Below are 18866 nucleotides of genomic sequence, written 5' to 3'. Positions count from 1 at the left end.
ATTCCACGCACGCCGCCTGTCACGTGATTCCTGAGAACTGGAAACCGAAAGGTAACGCGCCCAGCGGGCGGAAGAGCACGCCCATAGAGATGCGATCTTCCTAGACTTTCCTTTCCCTTCGGACTCATCCGCTTCCTAGAGAGGAGGAGGAGGAGGAGGAGGAGGAGGAGGACGCGGCGGTGACGTTGATTGGTCGAGCCGAGCGACGTCCTTGCCTCGCTTAGAACGCTGGGGGAGTGAGGCCGGTGGCGGGGTTTCAACATGGCGGCGTTGCTGGGCAGAATTGCGGGCGGGAACCCTTTTGCTGCCTGGCAGGTGAGGGACGCGGGGAAAGTGGGGGGGGGGGGGGACGACCTGTTGTGCTGTCCTGCGCGTCGATAACCGCACTTTGGCCCCGTGGTTTGTTATTTAGTGAAGATTCCTGCATTGCAGGCGGTTGGGCTAGAACATGGGTAGGCAACCTAAAAGTAGAATGTGTCCTTTTATTTAAAATGCATCTCTGGGTGATTTGTGGTGTATAGGATTTCGTTCATTCCCCCCCCCAAAAAAAAAATAGTCCGGCTCACCGCATGGTCTGAGGGACAGTGGACCTGCCCATGGCTGAAAAAGGTTGCTGACCCCTGGGCTAGATGGAACTCCGAGATCCCTTCCAGTTCTATGATTCTATGAATGCTTCAGGTTTTCCGTATTCCTTGGTGTTGGCGGCCGCCATTTAGCCCCCCCCCCCCCAATTTGATGGTGCCAATGTCAGGTTTTGATTTTGGAAAATGTTGGTAGTAATTAGCACGGCTGTGCTTCTGAACATCTACAAGGTGTCATTTCTCTTCCTGCTCTCTCCAGGGAGAACGCTATCCAATATGTATATGGGACACGACTTTTGACCCCATATGACCTCTCATTTCATTAACTGTTTTTTTTCTGGGCTGCTTCATCATATTGCATTGTAAGAAAAAAAATGTTTGATAACCTGACTTTTTTTAAAAAAAGCAAACAAGAAACAAAAAATGTCATACTAGCGTCTAATAATAATGTCAGTAATTGTCGATTTGCTTGCTATTAGGGTTAGTATTGGAAGTGCACTTGAAGAACAAAAATAAATAAATAAAGGAATTAGCAGATTATAACTTGTAGTTAGCCTATGCAATAAAGAATTGTCTTTCCTTCCTGCTCCAGAGTCTTGCAAAATACAAAGTGGAACCAATCACCTGGAGGGTGTGGATCAGGCAGAAATTTACAAGGTCAAGAATTCCCGAATCGGTAAGCTTTGTGTTGTGGGGGTACGGAATTAGTATCTCATTTTCTTTCATTTATTTATTTTCATAAAATACGTCTTTTTTCATTTTGTTACATAAGTAGAGAAAGCAGTTACAGACCTCAAAAAAGGACAAATAGAATAAGTGAAAGGATAAGAAGAGAGAAAAGTAAACACTACAGTGGTACCTCAGTTTAAGAATAGTCCTGTTTACGAACAATTTAGTTTACGAACTCCGCAAAACTGGAGGTAGTGTCCCGGTTTGCGAACTTTACCTCAGTCTAAGAGCGGAATCCAAATGGTGGAAGGGCACTGGCGGCGGGAGGCCTCATTAGGGAAAGCGCGCCTTGGTTTAAGAATGGTTTTGGTTTAAGAACGGACTTCCAGAACAGATGAAGTTGGTAAACCGAGGTACCACTGTACAGTGGAGCTACAGATAGTTAGCATCTCATACCTTTTGGGAGGAAGCATCTCAAAGCTAAATTGTAAAATGTCCTACAAATATTATATGAGATATTCCAAGAATCATTGACCAGTATGTCTGCCTTACCACATATATTCACATATCAAACTCTCTTGTAAAAAAAATCTTCAGGTCCATGTTCTACTGTTTACAATTCATTTATATGCATGTTACTCAGAAGTAAGTTTCATTATATTCAATGGGGCTTAACCCCCAGGTAAGTGTACAGTACATAGAATTTAAATGTAAATGTGCTACACATAGAATCACAGAATTGTAGAGTTGGAAGAGATCCCAAAGGTCATCAAGTTCAACTCTGTGCAGTGCAGGAATCAGAGCTGAAGAATCGCTGGCATATGGCCACCCAGCCTCTCTTTAGAAACCTGCAATGAAGGAGTGTCCAATGTTAGTGATACTCAGAATAGGAGCACTGAAAGAAATACTCAAGTCCATTGATTTCAAAGGGTCTACTCTGAGTATCACTAATATTGGATAGCACCATATACCAATGAAAGGGATAGTTTAAGAACCAAAAATCAATAGAGGGGGAAATACCAATATTATGCTTCATCTCTTCTTGTCATCCTCTAATAAAAAATAAATGGTTCAGGGAAAAATACAAATAGTATAATTCATTCCTTTTTAGTACACACATATTTTAGTACAGTATCATTTTGCTAAAAAAAAAGTATTGATACAGACTTATTCCTCTGCTATCTTCAACTACTTTGCTACAAATTACCTTTTTACAGCTACTGATATAGTATACTATTCAGCTACTGATAACTGTATTACTGAAACGTGCTTTTGTTGAATTTATTTTAGGTATTTCAGCCGCGGCCTGGTGATCATGAAAAATATGGGGGTGATCCACAGCAGCCCCATAAACTGCACCTTGTGACCAGAGTCAGAAGTGGAAGAAGGCGTCCTTATTGGGAAAAAGAGATAATCAAATCTCTTGGATTGGAAAAAGTATAAAATACATTAGCATTTTGTGGGGACGCTCTATTGCATAGGGGGAAAGCCCAGTAAATAATTATCTCTCTCTGGCATTAAAACATACAGCCTAATCCTACACATGTTTATTCAGATATAAGTCCCACTATATTAGATTAGACTTGCTCCTTGGTAAATGTGCACAGGTTTGCAGTCTTTCAGAGATAAGAGTATAACAACTTCAGCTCAGGGCAAGGGCAAGGTACAGTGGTGCCTCGCAAGACGAAAAGAATCCGTTCTGTGATTCTCTTCGTCTAGCGGTTTTTTCGTCTTGCGAAGCAAGCCCATTGGCGGATTAGCGGATTAGCACTATTAGCGGCTTTTAGCGGCTTATCTGCTGATCGGATCAGCTGATAAGCGGCTTAGCGGCTTAGAAAAAGGGGGGGGGGAAACCAGCAGGAACTCGCAAGACATTGTTGTCTTGTGAAGCAAGCCCATAGGAGATTCGTTTTGCGAAGCACCTCCAAAACGGAAAACCCTTTCGTCTAGCGGGTTTTCCGTCTTGCGAGGCATTCGTCTTGCGGGGCACCACTGTATTAAATTCAATGATCTGCTGAGTCCCTTTGCAGTTTCTTGTAGAAGATTCACATTAGTTAATGGTAAATCGTTAAAAATGGGTTTGATATCTGTTTGCCTTTATATTCAGTTTATATTCAGTATATAACAAAGGTGCCAGCCAGACTTTCCTGAGCAGAGCAGAATGAGATAGGAACTCTCACCAATGGCTCCCTAATGCCTGCTCTGACATGCTACAGCAGTGTAATCTTCTACATTGGGAGGAGAGGGGAGCCCAGAAGTGCACTCATAGCAGCTTCTGTTTATCTTTGGGTCGGGGGTGGGCAGCTGGAACTACCTGGGAGAGTGGGGTGGAGGTTGCCTAGCAACTTTCCAAAAACCCAGCTGAGGCATTCCATGTCTGTGTATCATTATGCATCATTATCCTGTTCTCAGCTTGTAAATCACTTGTTAGATATCCATGAAAAAGCAGTTTCAAAGCCATACTAGGTATATTTTGTTGTGCAACCAGTTGCCTGAGAGCATGTGGGAACATACATTCATATTCTGCCATGCAAGACAAGTAGATGCTTTGCATCTGGATGTCTTACCGCAGTGCATATAAGCAGCCGCAGTTGGAAGCTTGTCCCTGATTAGTAAAGGAATCTACACATGAAAGCCTGGTTTTGAGTGTTGTTCTCTCTTGCTGAGGTGTGTAGAGATCTAATCAGAATTTTTAGCAGTCAGCTAATTCATCTTAGTTCACTCCTTTATCTAAGTGTTTGCTATTTATCACAATTTTGACATTCTAAATATGGTAGCACATATACAGTGTTCCATGAACTTTAGCAGAAATGATCCTGTACTAAAATATGTGTGAGCTAAAAAGGAATGAATTATACTATATGTATTTTCCCCATAACCATTATTTTTTTTTATTAGAGGATGACAAGAAGAGATGAAGTATAATATTGGTATTTCCCCCTGTATTAATCTTTGGTTCTTAAACTATACCTTTCATTGGCATAGGGTGCTATCCAGTATTAGTGATACTCCAGGTAGACCCTTTGAAATAAATGGACTTGCGTATTTCTTTCAGTGCTCCTACTCTGAGTATTGCTAACACTGGATACCACCTTCTGTATTTTTATTAAATCTTCATGGATGAATTCACCTCTTTAGGCTCTCACAGAATGAAGGACAATATATGTGAATAATATAAATCACCAAGTAATGCAATAACAGCCAATGTAATGCTAACCAGATGTTGTTATCAAGGATAACACCTGTTATCCATGACCTCTGGCTAGTCTTGCTGGAGCTGATGGAAACTGGAGTCCAACTAGATGATCTGCAGAGTATCACATTGGCTACCCCTGAAGTAATGCAGGATTGTCATAGTTATATTTTAAGAATAGCACACTTGCTGCAACTACTACTGCAAGCTCTCTGTGTGTGTATGCAATCATGTGTTTGAAACCGAACTTTTCTGTGAAACTGAACTTTTCTATAAAATCTGCTTATCTACAGAGGTATGAGCTAAGAGTGCATAAAAACATCCCTTCTGTGAATGAAAAACTGAAAGTGATTAAACATCTAATAAGGTTAGTTAACTCTTCTTGACAAAAGCATTTTAAAATGGCTTTTGTAGAACAGCACTAATGTATTTTGTCTCTTCTCCTGCTTCCTCCTCTGCTCCTATAGCATAAAACCATTAAAGCTACCCCATGGAATTCCATCTGAAGAAGAAATGTCTGACACCTTTATTAACTGTGCAGGTGAACTAATAATTCGCCGTCGTCTAAAAGAACCGGAACAGAAAAAGATCGATGCTTTGTAATGTGTAGTAGCATTCTGTACAATAAATGTAATTTTAAACTGAAATTTGATTGGGGAGCTCATCTACTCATCCCTTGTACTGTGTCAAGACTTTATTTGACTGATTAATCAAACGTGGCTAGTACTAATGCTGATTTATACAAGCATTTCATCAAGCGTGGCTGTATGTGTATGTAATTCCTTTTTCCACTGTTTGCCTATTGGAAGCACCATAGTAGGTCTCAAACATTTCTACCGCCAGCGATCACTTTTCCACAATGACTTGTCTAAGGAACTCCCCGAAGAACCACCAATGGAGTCTGAAATTTGTAGGGTGGTTAAAAGCCTCTCTTGCCTCCCCCCCTTTTTTGCTTCTGCTTTGTTTCTTTTTGGGATTCTCATTTCAGATGCACCTCACTGGGACGCCGGCCAAACTGAACCCCATGCAAGCAGCAGCAGAGCATGATGGTTGTCCCACTACCAAGCTCTGAACATAAAGGGGACTTGGATTGTAGCCTAAAGCATGACCGCCTCATTATTCTATGTTTAATAGAAAGTGTACACTAAACCAACCCAGTACTATCTAGCAGTATACTGTAGGAGAAACTCAATGCATGGACAAACTCTCTTCATTTTTATTTTCAATGAGGAATTCTTTATAAACTCCTGAAGAAACTTGGTTCCCTGTAACAGTTTGTCTAATACACTGTTTGAAATATGGAATGTATTCATTATTCCTGGTTTAGGCAGAAATAAAATGAGTGACTTCAGTGCATGCTAAGGTTCATATAAGTCCTTGTTGCTGTACCGGGAAGGAAACAAACCAGAGGCTGGCTTTCTGTTTCATAAGCCAAGAATGGAAGCCAAGGTTGGTTCTTGGCTTGGCCATTGTCGTTTGGGGAAAACAAATCATGAGTGTTGGTTTGCATGCAACACAAAGGCCTGCCTCAGGTTTCTTTCCTCCCTCATGGTGGCAGCAGCAGGAGTGTGAGGAGAACGACGGGAAACTTCTGAGCAATATAATGTGCACACGTTACGGCTGAAAAGATTCTTCTGCACTAATGTTTTATATACAAAAACAGTCTAAATGGGCTGAAACAGCTTGGGAGCGATGATGACTCCATCATCCACTGTAGAATAGAACCTTGCTGAAGTGTGCTCTGTGCTAGAGTAAAAAAAGGCCAAGTTTGGTATTAATCAATATCCCTTTCCCTGGAAATATCACCAGGCAAAATAGCAACTTAAATAATTAACAGATGTTGGCACATCTGCCTTCAAACCAGCTGGTGCTTTTTGGTGTACACAAATGGCTGTATGGAGACAAGGCAAGAGATGAAATTAGGTGGTGTGTAATTAATGAGTTTTTCAGTGTTACATCTCGAGATCAGTAAAGTGATTAGCATTAACTTCAGAGTAGACGAAAAGAACACTTTCTAAAACTTGTAAAAGAGTTCATTGTCATTTGTTAGCTCCTGACAAAGATATTTAAAATAAATATATAAAAGAGCGACACGTTGGCTCAAACTTCTCCAATATCTGTTGGCTGGGGCTGATGGGAGTTGTAGTGCAAAACATCTGGAGGGTACCAGTTGGAGATGACTGCAATAGCCATGATGGCTAAAAATAAAAGCAGTGAGTAGAGACTCGAGCATTTGATTATCTTTGCGATGACCTGCTTGAGTGTTTTCCATGTGTAATCTATCAATATGGTAACTCATCTGAAAAAGTGAATTGCTTTTGCAATCTTCAAGCAAGATGTGACCTCAGCAAATAGTCAATACTGTTACGAGTTCATTAAGTGCAAGACACCCCAAATTCCTGGGTCCAGTAAGTGTTAGAATTGATTAAGGTGGGGGGAATTAAACTGCCAAACACCCCTGGGTTAAGATCATGTTAACAAGCCAAGCCAGGCTGGTGATTGCTAGTAGTTTGGGTCATTAGTTTTACCCCCCTCTGCCTTAGAACATCTACAGGGTTCAGAGGAACTTGCATTGAGGAAATGACAGGCAGCTTAAAAATGTAATTTCTTATCATTTCTGCATTCACTCCAAAACCATTCTACACTTCACACGCAGCAGAACCGGTAACCACTTTGGATTGCATTGTTGGTGTGCAGTTATCATTTCCGAATGCTTCCTCCACAGAAACATGCAGGAGTCAGACATCCTTGCAACTTTGGAAGGGGCCAGTCAGGGCTTGAGGATGGGACTGTGATATTTTGGATGTGGCAGTGTCCGGTACCTGTCAGTTGTAGTGTAGGCTTCATCAAGAAATCATCTGTCCTTACCCGGTCCTGAGTGTCATCACTGTCCATATATCAGAAATAGGGCTGGTGCTTTCCTTATGCCATTTGGATCAGGAAGACCCCATTCAGTATTGCTGCAGCCCTATTTCTGTGAACATATTGAGCATAGCGGCTTGGAAAATTCAGACACCCCCCCCGCGCTTTCTGTAGCGTACTAGTGTGCCTCAGTGGAAAAATCTTAGCAACACTCCAAGGAATAAAGCAGCCTGAGCAAAAACATACACAGGCACTTAGCACATAGAATTCAAATAATTTTATTTTCATTTACATAAATGTTAAAAAAAAACCAACTGACTTAGTTAAGAGAACAATATTGCTGACCTACTGTGCAAAAGAGCCAGATCGGTTTTACACCTCTTGTGGCAGACAATACCCAGAATTTGCTGGGACACAGAGACTCTGCCTACCAACTATGCCTATCCAGTAGACTCAAAACACTACACTGAAACCCTCTCCCCCCCCCTTTTTACCTGCCTTCAACCCATCTTAGATATATCCTTCTCATTACCCCATCCTTTTGGATCTTCGTAATAAATGCTTCTTTTATAACTTCTAGAAATAGCTTGTCCATTACTTCTATCAGCAGAGAGAAGCAAGTAACGTTGGGGCACAGCTGTGCATTCCACTGATATAAGGTGTGCCTGTTAATGGTGGATATTCAATATGCCCACTCACCCCTCACTGAGGCAGTTTCCTCACCTCCCTCAAAAGGAAAAACAGAGAAAGCCGCTACTGAACCAAGACCTGTGCACACAACTAACAACACTGGTGACTTCATGCTGATTCAGTAGCATGCTGCAACATTGCTCGCTTCCCTCTGACAGAAGAGACAGCCATTTTCTTTCAAATGAGTTGACTCTTTATTTGCCACAAGTAGAGATTCACAGGCAAGGTTCTCTTATTTCCTAAACTGACTGGGCTTTATCTCAACACCCCCAAAATGTAGATATACTTAAACTTTTTGGCAACTATGGGGATTTACAAGTACAAAGGAAAAGCTCATTCACCTACCTAGGAGCTAGACTGTCACAGATTCCCAAGGGAATTTTAGTATTCCCAGACGAAAGAGATTCTCTTGGAAAATATGCCTATTACTGAAGAACAACAGTGCAAGAAATTGTATTAAACTGCATTCACATCAAGAGGAAAAGCAAACACCAATTTTCACTCTGATTTTTTTAAATAAAAAAATCTAGCCTGTACTCCAGTTCAATATAGTTTTGCCATGTGCTATTACCTGCTGATTCAGCTTTAACATGCAGTGTACACAACTGGTAGACTTAATTCTTTTAAAGAGGCTAAGATGGTTTCATAATATGCAGTGCAATGTTAAGTTAGGGAATACCGTGCCATACGCATGGCATTATCAGACAAGCAACAGTTTTATTAATGCACTACTTCTGGAATGGTTTTATAACAATTCTTGACAGAAGTCCTTCATTAATATTTCCAATGGCAAATGAAGTACTAAAAATGTAGTTTAAAGGGACTATTTTTATAATTAACAAAATGCTTTAAAGTCATGTCTCATGTGACGCAGTTCAAAAGAGCTCAGATTTTTCACCTAGAAATGTCACCCCGAGGGAAAAAAAATATTCAGTTTCTTTTCATGAGTTGTATAAAACAGTTTTAGAAAATGAGCATTATATGCAAATGTACTGAAAACAAACAGCTTTATAAAACATTCCTAGAAATGTATCAAGCTTCAAAGAAAAGATGATTTATAAACATCTGAATCATGATATCTAATCATCATCAGAATCTGAATCATATTTCTTTCCTCTGATTGTTTTCTTATCCAACTTTGTGAAAGTGGTCCCAAACTTCTTTTGGTTCTGGAAAGGGGGGTCCATCAAGTTGCCACTAAAAGGGGGGGAAAGTTATTTCAATACTGTATGTGAATCGATATTTTTTAAAAACACCACCTGCATTTTATAGTATAAGTCTTGCAAAATTCAATGCCAGATTCTGTTATCTTGCGAGTACAACTGCTTGAAGCAGAGTAGTTCTCTCACTGTTACAGCAGAGGGGACACATATTCTGCTTCCTGAATCTTTCACTAGTACATAATTACAAAAAAGAGCCGGGACTTAGCTCATTCTTTGTGAATTAAAGGTGTAACCTACCAAGTGTATTACATGTTCAGAAATACCTTCCACAATTTCTTGCTGCTTCACAGTTAAAGGAAGGCAGCAACACCAGTTCATTATTTTAAAAAAATCCCTTAAAAATGATCAGTGTACAGAGAAAAAAACTTTCCCCAACAATATAACGATCAATACTCAGTGTTTAGAATTATTTTGTTGCCTTGCCAGAAAGATTCTCTTCTTGATTTTCCATGCTTTAAGTACCTTCAATATTGCACCAGCTACATTAAGAAACAAAAAAGGAGATAATTTCATTTACCTGTAGTTGATTATATCTGCACAACCTAATCGCCACTCTAAGGTCTCTGTGGTGAAGTCATCTGTATTACCAAGATCAGTAAAACCAACCACGTAATCCTGTGTTTTGCCATCTTTTACAAGTGCTAGTGTGGGAATTACTTTGATGCGAAGTCTCTCACACAGGAATGGAGCTTTTTCAGCATTTAATTTGATAAACCTGGTCTCAATGTGCTTTTTTGCAAGTACTGTTAGATGCTTATCGAATATCAGGCATCTGTGGAACAGAAAATAAAACAAAGTGCTTTACAGTGATGAAATGTAGAAATCGCAAATGAGTACGGCAATTTATTATAACAACATACGTATTTGACCTGTCAGTAAGTTTGTTATTACAATGGTCATAATGTTAGCATATAAGTTATTAAATGTTTAACTCAAAAGGTAGATTTACCAAGTTTCCCATTGCCTTTGCCCTTGATACTAGGGAGTGGATGTAAAAATATAAAGCAGTGGATCTGAAGGACAATGCTGTCTCTAAAGACTTTAGCAGCCATGTCGAGGCTATAATCAATATTTCAAGTATTAATCTGCACAGCCAACTATACTCAAGATACAACAAATAATCATGGAATTTTCTAAACAAATCTTCTGCTATTTGTTTGACAGTCAACCTATTTTGGTAAGTATTTGTGTACTAAGGAGTTTAGTATACCTGAAACTTGTATCTTTGTAAAAATGGCAGACGACTTTATTGCTCCTTTTCACTTGTTCAAAAAAATCTCTCTCACTGGGGATTTCCACATATTCCCCATGCCCATTTGAAAGCCATTCCTGTTTATAAGAATATAACATGTTAGACATTTGAAGTTAAGTATTTTTGTGTTGTCATAAGAGGTAAAGCATCCCCTGAAATGTTATGTAGCATCAGGAATATTCATAATTCCACCAGTTATTCTGTAATTACAAATGCCAACAAATCTGAAAAATTCAGTTTTATGGCCAAAGACAGTTTCTAGCCCTACTGACATATAGTACCTGCTCATGCAAGGTAAATGGGTGCAAATATTAGAAAACTTTAAACATCAGCTTCTTTGCCAATTCCTAACCTTATATATTTTTAAATATATCAGGTTTTGACGTTAACATTTATAATTGTCCAGCAGCATATCCAGTGTCACACCAATGGATGTGATGCAAGTTTCAACAAGCTGTGTAACATAGTGACAAACACACATATCCATCCAGTGAATATTTACTTAGATGCAATTTCTAGGGAGTTCAGTGGAGCTTCTTCCAAAATAAGTATATACATAGGATTACAACTAAGGCAATCCTATTCATATTTACTTATTCCACTGAACTCACGTTAAAGACTTCAGATAGATTAAATATGCAAAGAGTGGTAAGGCTACAATCCAATGAACATCTACTGCAGAATGAATCCCACTGATTTCAGCAGGATTATTAATTAATTAATTAAATTTCCATACCACCCTTTATCCGAGGCTCTCAGGACAGTTTCCCATATAAAAAACAAAAATAAAGAACACAATATTTATAACATTTAATTCTTCTGGAGTGGAGTATGAGTGGGATTGGACTGCATGAGTGTGAGCTACTTCAAATCTCACTTTGCAGCTTTAGGCAAGCTAGTATTCTATCATCTTCATTCTCATCTGCAGCAGGGAAATAGTGGTGTATCTTATAGGGCTGTTGCCAAGATAGTGAATTTGATACAGATATTAAAACAACAACTAATATTAAACAATTAACACCACTACAAGAAACTTACCTGTTTCTGTTGCTGGGCTTTCTTCAAGCCTTCAAGCCTTCTTTGCTTTAGGATTTCTAATTCATCATCATCCACATTGTCTAGTTTTTTAATCTCAGCATCAAGTTGTTCTTCTACAATCTTTGTTGTCTGAAGCAATTGAGCTTCCAGAGCTTTTGAAAACATTTCAGACGACATTTTCCTCCTAAATAAGTGGCACACGCATTAAACCTGTAAAACAGAGTAGATTTTAAATCAGACTCCGATGCAATATGATATCAAAGCTCCACTTTTCATGCATTTATGCCCTAGAGCAACACCACCTCCAGGTTGTCCTTTTATATCCAGAGATAACCACGTCCCCGATTCTCTTCATTCCACAAGGTTTATGTTATGTCCACAATATCAGCACCATCCTTTGAGACCAAGTATTTCAGTTCACCTATCTCAGCTTGGAGACTCCAGGAATTAGCATTTAAACACTTGTATACAGTCTCTTCTAGCATCTTTGGCAGTTTTGTCTTGACCCACTCTGCAGAAGAGGGATGAAGATACAGGACAGTATTGTACAGCCTATTCTGCTTTCCTCCTTTTAACCCATTTCTGGGTTGTTTTCCCCATTTGTAGTTCTTCCGTTGAAAGTGACAGATGGGCTCACAAAATGTTTGTATCCTTATATGCTCCATAAAACTATGTCCGTATTAGTAATATGCAAAGTTGAAAGCAAACCAATTGAACTTTGATGCTACTTTGCTTTGAAATGGACATAATATATTGCTGACTAATAAGACTTGCTACATTTCACTGTAGAAACCTCGACTTTATTAGCCATTACAGAAATGCATTGTCTCTAGGCACCTGCCCATTTTGCAGCAGCTAGCTTTATTTTACTGCTTTGAAACATTTTTACCCCACTCCTCAGGGATCCGGAGCTACTTACATAAGATCAACAATGAAGTCTGCTTAATACATAGGAGCCAACTCCTAGGGTCAGAGGCCCGTTCAGCCCCCCAATATTTGTGGGGACAACCCCCCAAGTTTATGGGCATTGCCATTCAATTGGTGTGTGTGCCATGCCATGTGATCAACTATGTGGGGTGGGGCTTACTCTCTCCCCTCCCCAATATTTCATCCAAGTTGGCACCCCCTGGCTCAAAACCAGTTTACAGAGAGTGCACTGCAGCTAGGGCAAAGGCCAAGAAGGATGTTGACAAGCTGGAACATGTGCAGAAGAGGGCAACCAAGATGTAAAAAGGTCTGGAAACTAAGCCTTATGAGGAGCGCTTGAAGGAGCTGGGTATGTTTAGCCTGGAAAAGAGACAGAGGAGATATGATAGCCATCTTCAAATATCTTAAGAGCTGTCACATGGAGACAGCATGGTAGTTTTCTCCTGCTCTGGAGGGTAGGACTTGAACCAACGGCTTCAAGTTGCAAGAAAGGAGATTCCGACTAAAGATCGGGGGGGGGGGGGACTTTCTAACAGTAAGAGCTGTTCGGCAGTGGAACAGACTCCCACGAGAGGTGGCGGCAGACTCGCCTTCCTTGGGAGGTTTTTTTAGGCAGTGGGTGAGTGGCCATCTGTCATGGATCCTTTAGCTGAAATTCCTGCGTCGCAAGGGGATTGGACTAGATGGCCCTTGGGGTCCCTTCCAAGATTCTATGACCCCCTGCTGCTTTCCCTAACACAGAAAGGCAGCCATGGGACGGGCAGGGCCAGCTGAATCCTTTTGTCATGAGAAATCCTTCGAAGGCGTGGGGAGGCCCCAGCACCTCAGAAAGATACGCCCACCCAGAATAGCAGAGGCCTGCTCAGGGGGGGCTGCACAGATCTCACTACCAGGGCGGGACTTGGAAGGAACGCCACCGCCGCACCCACACGTACTGCGCGTGTAAACACAAACGGGTCTTTACCGTCCCGCTCTTATACTCACTGCGGAAGCCTGAGGCAAATTAGCGCCCGAAAAACACCCTCCCAGGCCTCTCCACGGACTCCGCTACCGGCCGGCCGCGTACGCCTGCGTCTTAAGGGAGTGTGAGGCACCCGGAAACTCTATTGTTGACGCAAGCATTAATCGTCAGAGTCCGCGGCCGTTGTTACGCATGCGCAGCACGTCACCACTTGAAGCACGTTCACTCAGTGGCTTTTCGGGTTGTTTTTAAAATTGGGATCAGTCGCTATGGTAACGCTCGGAGACGGTTGTTTTTGTCGAGGGGAGGCCACACCGGCTGTTACTGCCCCACGAAGCAACGGTTTCTGGACTGAGGGGGAACTACTTGGGCCAGAATTTCAAGGCGCCGCGGAAACTGCTGCCGGTATAGTCGCAGCAGTGCCGTGAGCGCCACAAACTACAAGGCCCAGAATGCCTTGCGCTTCCGGCTGGGCTCTGGAAAGGCGTGGCTTTCTTAAGTGCAGAACGGAATGGTTGCTTACTAGGCAAGAAAGATGATGAATCATCCGTGGGTCTTATTTCTGAGTAAACGCGGTAGCGAGTGGGTTGTTACCAGTGCAATCCCCGCGCAGGTCTATTCAGAAATCTAGTAAATAAAATAAGCCTTAACTGAGTTGGAAGGGGCTGCTGATGCCTAGGCAGGCTATGCTGCGGTCGCTTTATTGGTCCATTGTTTAAACCTGTCCGAAGTTATAAGCTGCAGCACAGTTTAACTGGTTATAAACCCCCGTTTCACTCAGCTCAGAGGCACTTGCTTCCGAGGTACTATAGCCTCGGGCAGTCATTAAAAAAAACAACCTGCATACATGATAACATTATATAATAAATATATAGCGATTTCTGTGAGTGTCTGCTGTTTCCTGTTCGGGTTTTTTATTTTAAAGTTAGCTGCAGCATGAGAAATGAATTAAAAATGAGACCATGCAAACAATATAGAAAGGCACAAAGGCTGCGGAACTTAATTCGTTTTAAAATACTATTTCGAACGTGTCCAGTGATAGGAGCTGAATGTCACCCCCATCCCTTTTACACGCATCTTTCCTCCTCTCATCACTTCATGGACTATGCATCTGAGGACTAAGCTTTGCTACATTCACATGGAAGCGGCTTTCCTCTATACGTCTGCGGAAAAAACAAATTCGGATTTCAATTCCTGCTTCTTCGGTACGGAAAGACACAGTTCTCAGCTGGTTTTAAGGATCAGAGGGTCCCAGATGGAAGAAACCATGGTCTGACTCCTACCGATGTATTCGAACTCGTTCCTGTTAGTTCCACAATTTCACATTGCCTGCTGTTCAAAATTCGTATTCTTTACGTGTAGCTCGCCTCTCGCTTTCTTTCTGGGACTTCAGGCAGCGTCTACAGAGTTCCAAGGTGTCTCTCACCCACGCACCCCGGGGCTCAGTAGAGCACGAGACTACATCGTGGATTCGAACCCCACGTCGGGCAAAAGATTCCTTCATTGCAGGGGATGGGACTAGATAACCCTCCCGGTTCCTTCCATCTCTACAGCTCTATGACCCAAAGCGGCATAGCTGCGTCCACGCACTGAGATGCGTATTATTTATTTCACTTAAATAAAAGACGCTTTCCCCGCTGCAGTTCCCCCTCCGACCAGAGGAGGCGCCTGCAACCCGGGGGGCCCTCCCTCACTTCCTGGCACACGTTCTTTTACGCTTCCGCGGCGCGTCGGGACGGAGGACGAACGGCGCCTGCGCGCGTCAGCGGCTGCCTGCTCCGTAGTGTCGTATTGGCCTCCCTCTCACCATATGTGCCCGGGCGCGTGTGGATGTGGCTGGCTGGGCCCTGCGCAAGGAAAAGGCGCCTGAGAGGCAGTTGCGAGCGCAGCCATGGGGAAGAAGCAGAAAAGCAAGAGCGAGGAGAGGTAGGCCGGCGGGCTTCATGGCCGAGGGAGGAGGGACATGGGGAGGTCGTGGGGTTCCTCGCTCTTATTCCCGGCGGCTGAGGGAGTCACGCTTCCCTGAGGGGACGTTTCCCCTCATTCCTCGGCGGGGTTCAGGGGAGCTCGTGGTTCTTCCAGGGCCTCGGCCACTCGCCCCTTTCCCTTTCCCTGGAGGGCCGTGGTGGCTTGAGAGGGCCGGTGTCGCCCAGCGCTCTCGGGCGGGGGAACCTCCTCTCCGGCGGGCGCCCTTTGGGGACTCCAGCCCCTACCTGCGTTGTCAGTCGCTAACTCGAGGCTTATGGGCAGTCGCTATTTCCCGCAGTTATTTCGAGGTGCGCTCCCGTCTCCTGTTTTTCCCCTGCCGTAAAAATTCCCTTTTCTCGGGCAAGTTGCTTAATTAAACGCTACTCGACCCACCTCTGCTGCAAAGCCGGCGGAGAGGCCCAAGGTTTGCAAATGGAGGCTTGACTCAGCTGCACAGCCATCCGGAAAATCTGGCGCAGTGAGTGTGTTGGGCTCGCAGCTCCCGCAATTTCTTCTGGGGTGTCCGCGTTGTGTTGGTGTCGGAGGTAATCGTGGCCAACTGCAGAGGAACCTCGACGGTGTTTTTTTTTGCAGTGACCCAGGTGTTAATAGTTTTGCTGAGGAAGGCTCTTGTCCAAAAACGCCATTCCCGAATGGAGGAGCTTTGCGATACGCCAGTGTTAGGGGACAGGATCTTCTTGCAAGTTTAAAGTACCCTAATTGAGCAAGCCCGTTGGTCAGATAAAGCTTTTATTCCCTTGGTTATAAATTTGTGGCTTTAGTTTTGAACCTGCTAGGTTTTTCAGACGGGTGACCAAGGCAAATGTCCAGTCAATATTGTGAAAGAAAAAAATTAGGACAGGTTTGCATGGTGTGTATGGGAGTGTGATGGGAGAAGTTGAGAGAATGGGCGGGGCAGCTAAAATTTGAAGGTAGGAAGATGTGAAGTGCTTAATGTGCAAAAACAGACTGTAATGGAACAGCCTTTAAAAATAACTTAGGGGTAACTGGTTTCTGCTCAGCCAATTTGATGCTTCATCCTGAGCAGTGTATACAATTAATAATCAATCAATCAATCAATCAATCACACTATAGATTCTGAAGTATAGAAGGAAATTGGATGGAAATGACATTAGGAAGAAAATGAAATGTGTGCAGTTTTTGCTTTTTTGTTGTACCTAAGCCTTTGCTCAGTGCTTGAAGAACATGAAACAATTATATGTATAATTTAGCATATGAAACTTTGCTGTTCAGTATGTTTTTGAAATAAAGTTCAAATGCCTAGTTTTTATGTAAACAGTAACCACAAATATACCAAATTGATGGAGAATACAGGATGATGGCTACATTGCCTCCAATACTGGAGGTAGTATGATCTGAATACCATCAGTTGGGGAGCATGAGTGGAAGATGGCTAGTGTGCTTACGGGCTGCTTGTGGACTTTCCATAGGTGGAGGAACTGGGGAGAGCAGGGGGTGGGAGGGAATCACCAGTGCTTCTGAATTGAATTTTATCAGGCAATAATTTCTTTGAGGTACCTTCCCTTCTCCATTAGTCATTCTGTTTTTATCCACTATGGTTTTATGCCTTGAGCTGTAGCCTGTAAGATCCAAAAGGGTATGGAAGACAAAAGAGGGGTGTAGTCGAGCACTCAGTTAATTTTCTTTATTTAAGGCCATATGCTCTTATACTCCCTCCATGATAAATATAAATAAATAAAACAAGAGGATCAGAAATAAGAAAACACATTTGATCTGAACATCTTTGTTTATGCTACACTATCGATAAGAATTCACATTGAAACATCCTTCTATATTGCAATGCAGATCAGATCATAAGAAGCCATTAGTATAAAAAGTAGATAAACTTGCTAATTATTTTTTAAAAATATAATTTGTATAGTGTTTTTGTGGGTACATCTGGATCCATTGTTGTCACTTGAGGCTCAGGTGGCTTCAGTAGTGCAGAGTATCTTCCATCAGCTTCAGCTGTGCCCCTATCTGGACAAGGATAACCTAACTTCTGTCATCTATGCTCTGGTAACCTCTAGGTTAGATTACTGCAATTGTTATACATAGGGCTACTTGTGAAGATGGTTTGGAAACTCCAGCTGCAGCAGAATTGGTGGCCAGGCTGCCAACAAGGGCAAGGTGGTTTGAGCATATTACACGGATCTTGACCCAACTGCACTGGCTGCCAGTTCATTTCCAGGCCCAATTCAAAGTGCTGTTTTTGACCTATAAAGCCTTAAATGGTTCAGGACCGCAAAAACTCAAGGACTGCCAGGGTGGATTTGATTTAAATCAAATCAATTAAAATCACTTGTCAGTAAGACTTGATTTAAATCATATTTTTTTTACAGAAAGACTCATTCTTGCTGGTATAATTAAATATTTACAACTGGGAAGAAGGTCCTGGAACCAGTGAACTCTTATTAGTTGACTGGCAAGTACTTCAAGGTCTCGCAAAGGACTTACACATTCCAGTTACTATTTCCACCCCCACCTCTTTGGGTGGTGTAGTGGTTAAGAGCGGTGGACTTGTAATCTGGTGAACCGGGTTCGCATCTCCGCTCCTCCACATGCAGCTGCTGGGTGACCTTGGGCTAGTCACACTTCTCTGAAGTCTCTCAGCCCCACTCACCTCATAGAGTGTTTGTTGTGGGGGAGGAAGGGAAAGGAGAATGTTAGCCGCTTTGAGACTCCTTTGGGTAGTGATAAAGCGGGATATCAAATCCAAACTCCTCCTCCTCCTCCTCCTCCTCCTCCTCCTCCTCCTCCTCTTCTTCTTCTTCTTCTTCTTCTTCTTCTATATTCAGGTGCCTATTCTGTACAGTTAAGTCTTAGTGCGGTTGTTGGAACGCAGTGGGATTGGGAAGAGGTTGCCAGCCCTGAAATGCCTCTGAGTTGCATGGACATGCAAATGACATGCACAATTATTACACAAAGATCCCAAGACTTGTGGAATATTCTGCTCACAAGGTCGCACTTCCATTTTCACTTCTTCACACTTAGCTACTTGTGCAGATCTATTCAACTCCAAACAATCTATTCATTTAACCTCTTGAAATTTAGCATTTAAGAGGCAAGGGGTTGATTCTGTGTATATAAATTTGCAAAGGAACAATGGAATTAAGTTTTTTCCTCAACTCTGTATGTTTATTTTATAAAAAATTTCCTGTGAAGAAAAGGCATGTTACCTGCAGACACAAATTCTCACTTTTGAGAACTGCAAAAACAAGCATCTGTGATAATATCTTCTTGTTAGAAAAACTGCCCCAAATAATCTTACAGAAACCTCTGGAAGAGCATGACATTGTGAATGGATTAATGGAATTCATTTACCAAAAAATTTAAACATTGCATATAAATCCTCGTGCTACATAATTAAAAAAAATGCTTATTTACTGATGAGTAGCCTTTGGACTATAATGTAACTTAAATAGAAAACTATTTTTAGGAAGATATTTCCTCCAAAAGCATTTTTTTTTTAAAAAAAATC

General features: G+C 42.1%; 3 protein-coding genes across 3 annotated transcripts in view; 2 read left to right on the top strand and 1 right to left on the bottom strand.

Annotated features, from left to right (window-relative positions):
- The first annotated feature begins 174 nt into the window (after window positions 1–174).
- Window positions 175–5090, top strand: MRPL30 (mitochondrial ribosomal protein L30). The gene is made up of 5 exons (XM_083501771.1): window positions 175–315; window positions 1174–1257; window positions 2541–2687; window positions 4737–4810; window positions 4911–5090. The coding sequence occupies exons 1-5, from the start codon at window positions 262–264 to the stop codon at window positions 5044–5046; spliced, it is 495 nt and encodes a 164-aa protein (XP_083357897.1). The 5' UTR covers window positions 175–261; the 3' UTR covers window positions 5047–5090.
- Window positions 5091–7567: 2477 nt separating this feature from the next.
- On the bottom strand, window positions 7568–13833 carry TXNDC9 (thioredoxin domain containing 9). The gene is made up of 5 exons (XM_083501762.1): window positions 13420–13833; window positions 11509–11718; window positions 10429–10547; window positions 9736–9990; window positions 7568–9192 (listed from the first exon to the last, which is right to left on the bottom strand). Exons 2-5 carry the CDS (start codon window positions 11683–11685, stop codon window positions 9075–9077), a joined length of 669 nt encoding a protein of 222 aa, XP_083357888.1. The 5' UTR covers window positions 11686–11718; window positions 13420–13833; the 3' UTR covers window positions 7568–9074.
- Window positions 13834–15133: 1300 nt separating this feature from the next.
- EIF5B (eukaryotic translation initiation factor 5B) overlaps window positions 15134–18866 on the top strand; it is a 31736-nt gene continuing 28003 nt past the window's right edge. The window contains exon 1 of the mRNA XM_083501649.1: window positions 15134–15322. Within this exon, the coding sequence (XP_083357775.1) occupies window positions 15288–15322 (35 nt within the window). The 5' untranslated portion in view covers window positions 15134–15287. The remainder of the gene's footprint in view (window positions 15323–18866) is intronic.

Source organism: Podarcis liolepis, assembly GCF_965112155.1.
Source record: "Podarcis liolepis genome assembly, chromosome: 4".
NCBI lineage: Eukaryota > Metazoa > Chordata > Lepidosauria > Squamata > Lacertidae > Podarcis > Podarcis liolepis.
Note: the sequence above shows the minus strand (reverse complement) of the source record. Positions and strands in the feature narration are given on the sequence as shown.

Excerpts from the sequence above, each read along its gene's own strand:
- MRPL30 (XM_083501771.1), top strand. The coding sequence starts at position 262 with ATGGCGGCGTTGCTGGGCAGAATTGCGGGCGGGAACCCTTTTGCTGCC. Across the intron at positions 1,258-2,540 it reads GGTCAAGAATTCCCGAATCG|GTATTTCAGCCGCGGCCTGG; the intron begins GTAAGCTTTGTG and ends AATTTATTTTAG. Across the intron at positions 2,688-4,736 it reads AATCTCTTGGATTGGAAAAA|AGGTATGAGCTAAGAGTGCA; the intron begins GTATAAAATACA and ends GCTTATCTACAG.
- TXNDC9 (XM_083501762.1), bottom strand. The coding sequence starts at position 11,685 with ATGTCGTCTGAAATGTTTTCAAAAGCTCTGGAAGCTCAATTGCTTCAG. Across the intron at positions 10,548-11,508 it reads AAGCCCAGCAACAGAAACAG|GAATGGCTTTCAAATGGGCA; the intron begins GTAAGTTTCTTG and ends TCTTATAAACAG. Across the intron at positions 9,991-10,428 it reads TACAAAGATACAAGTTTCAG|ATGCCTGATATTCGATAAGC; the intron begins GTATACTAAACT and ends TCTGTTCCACAG.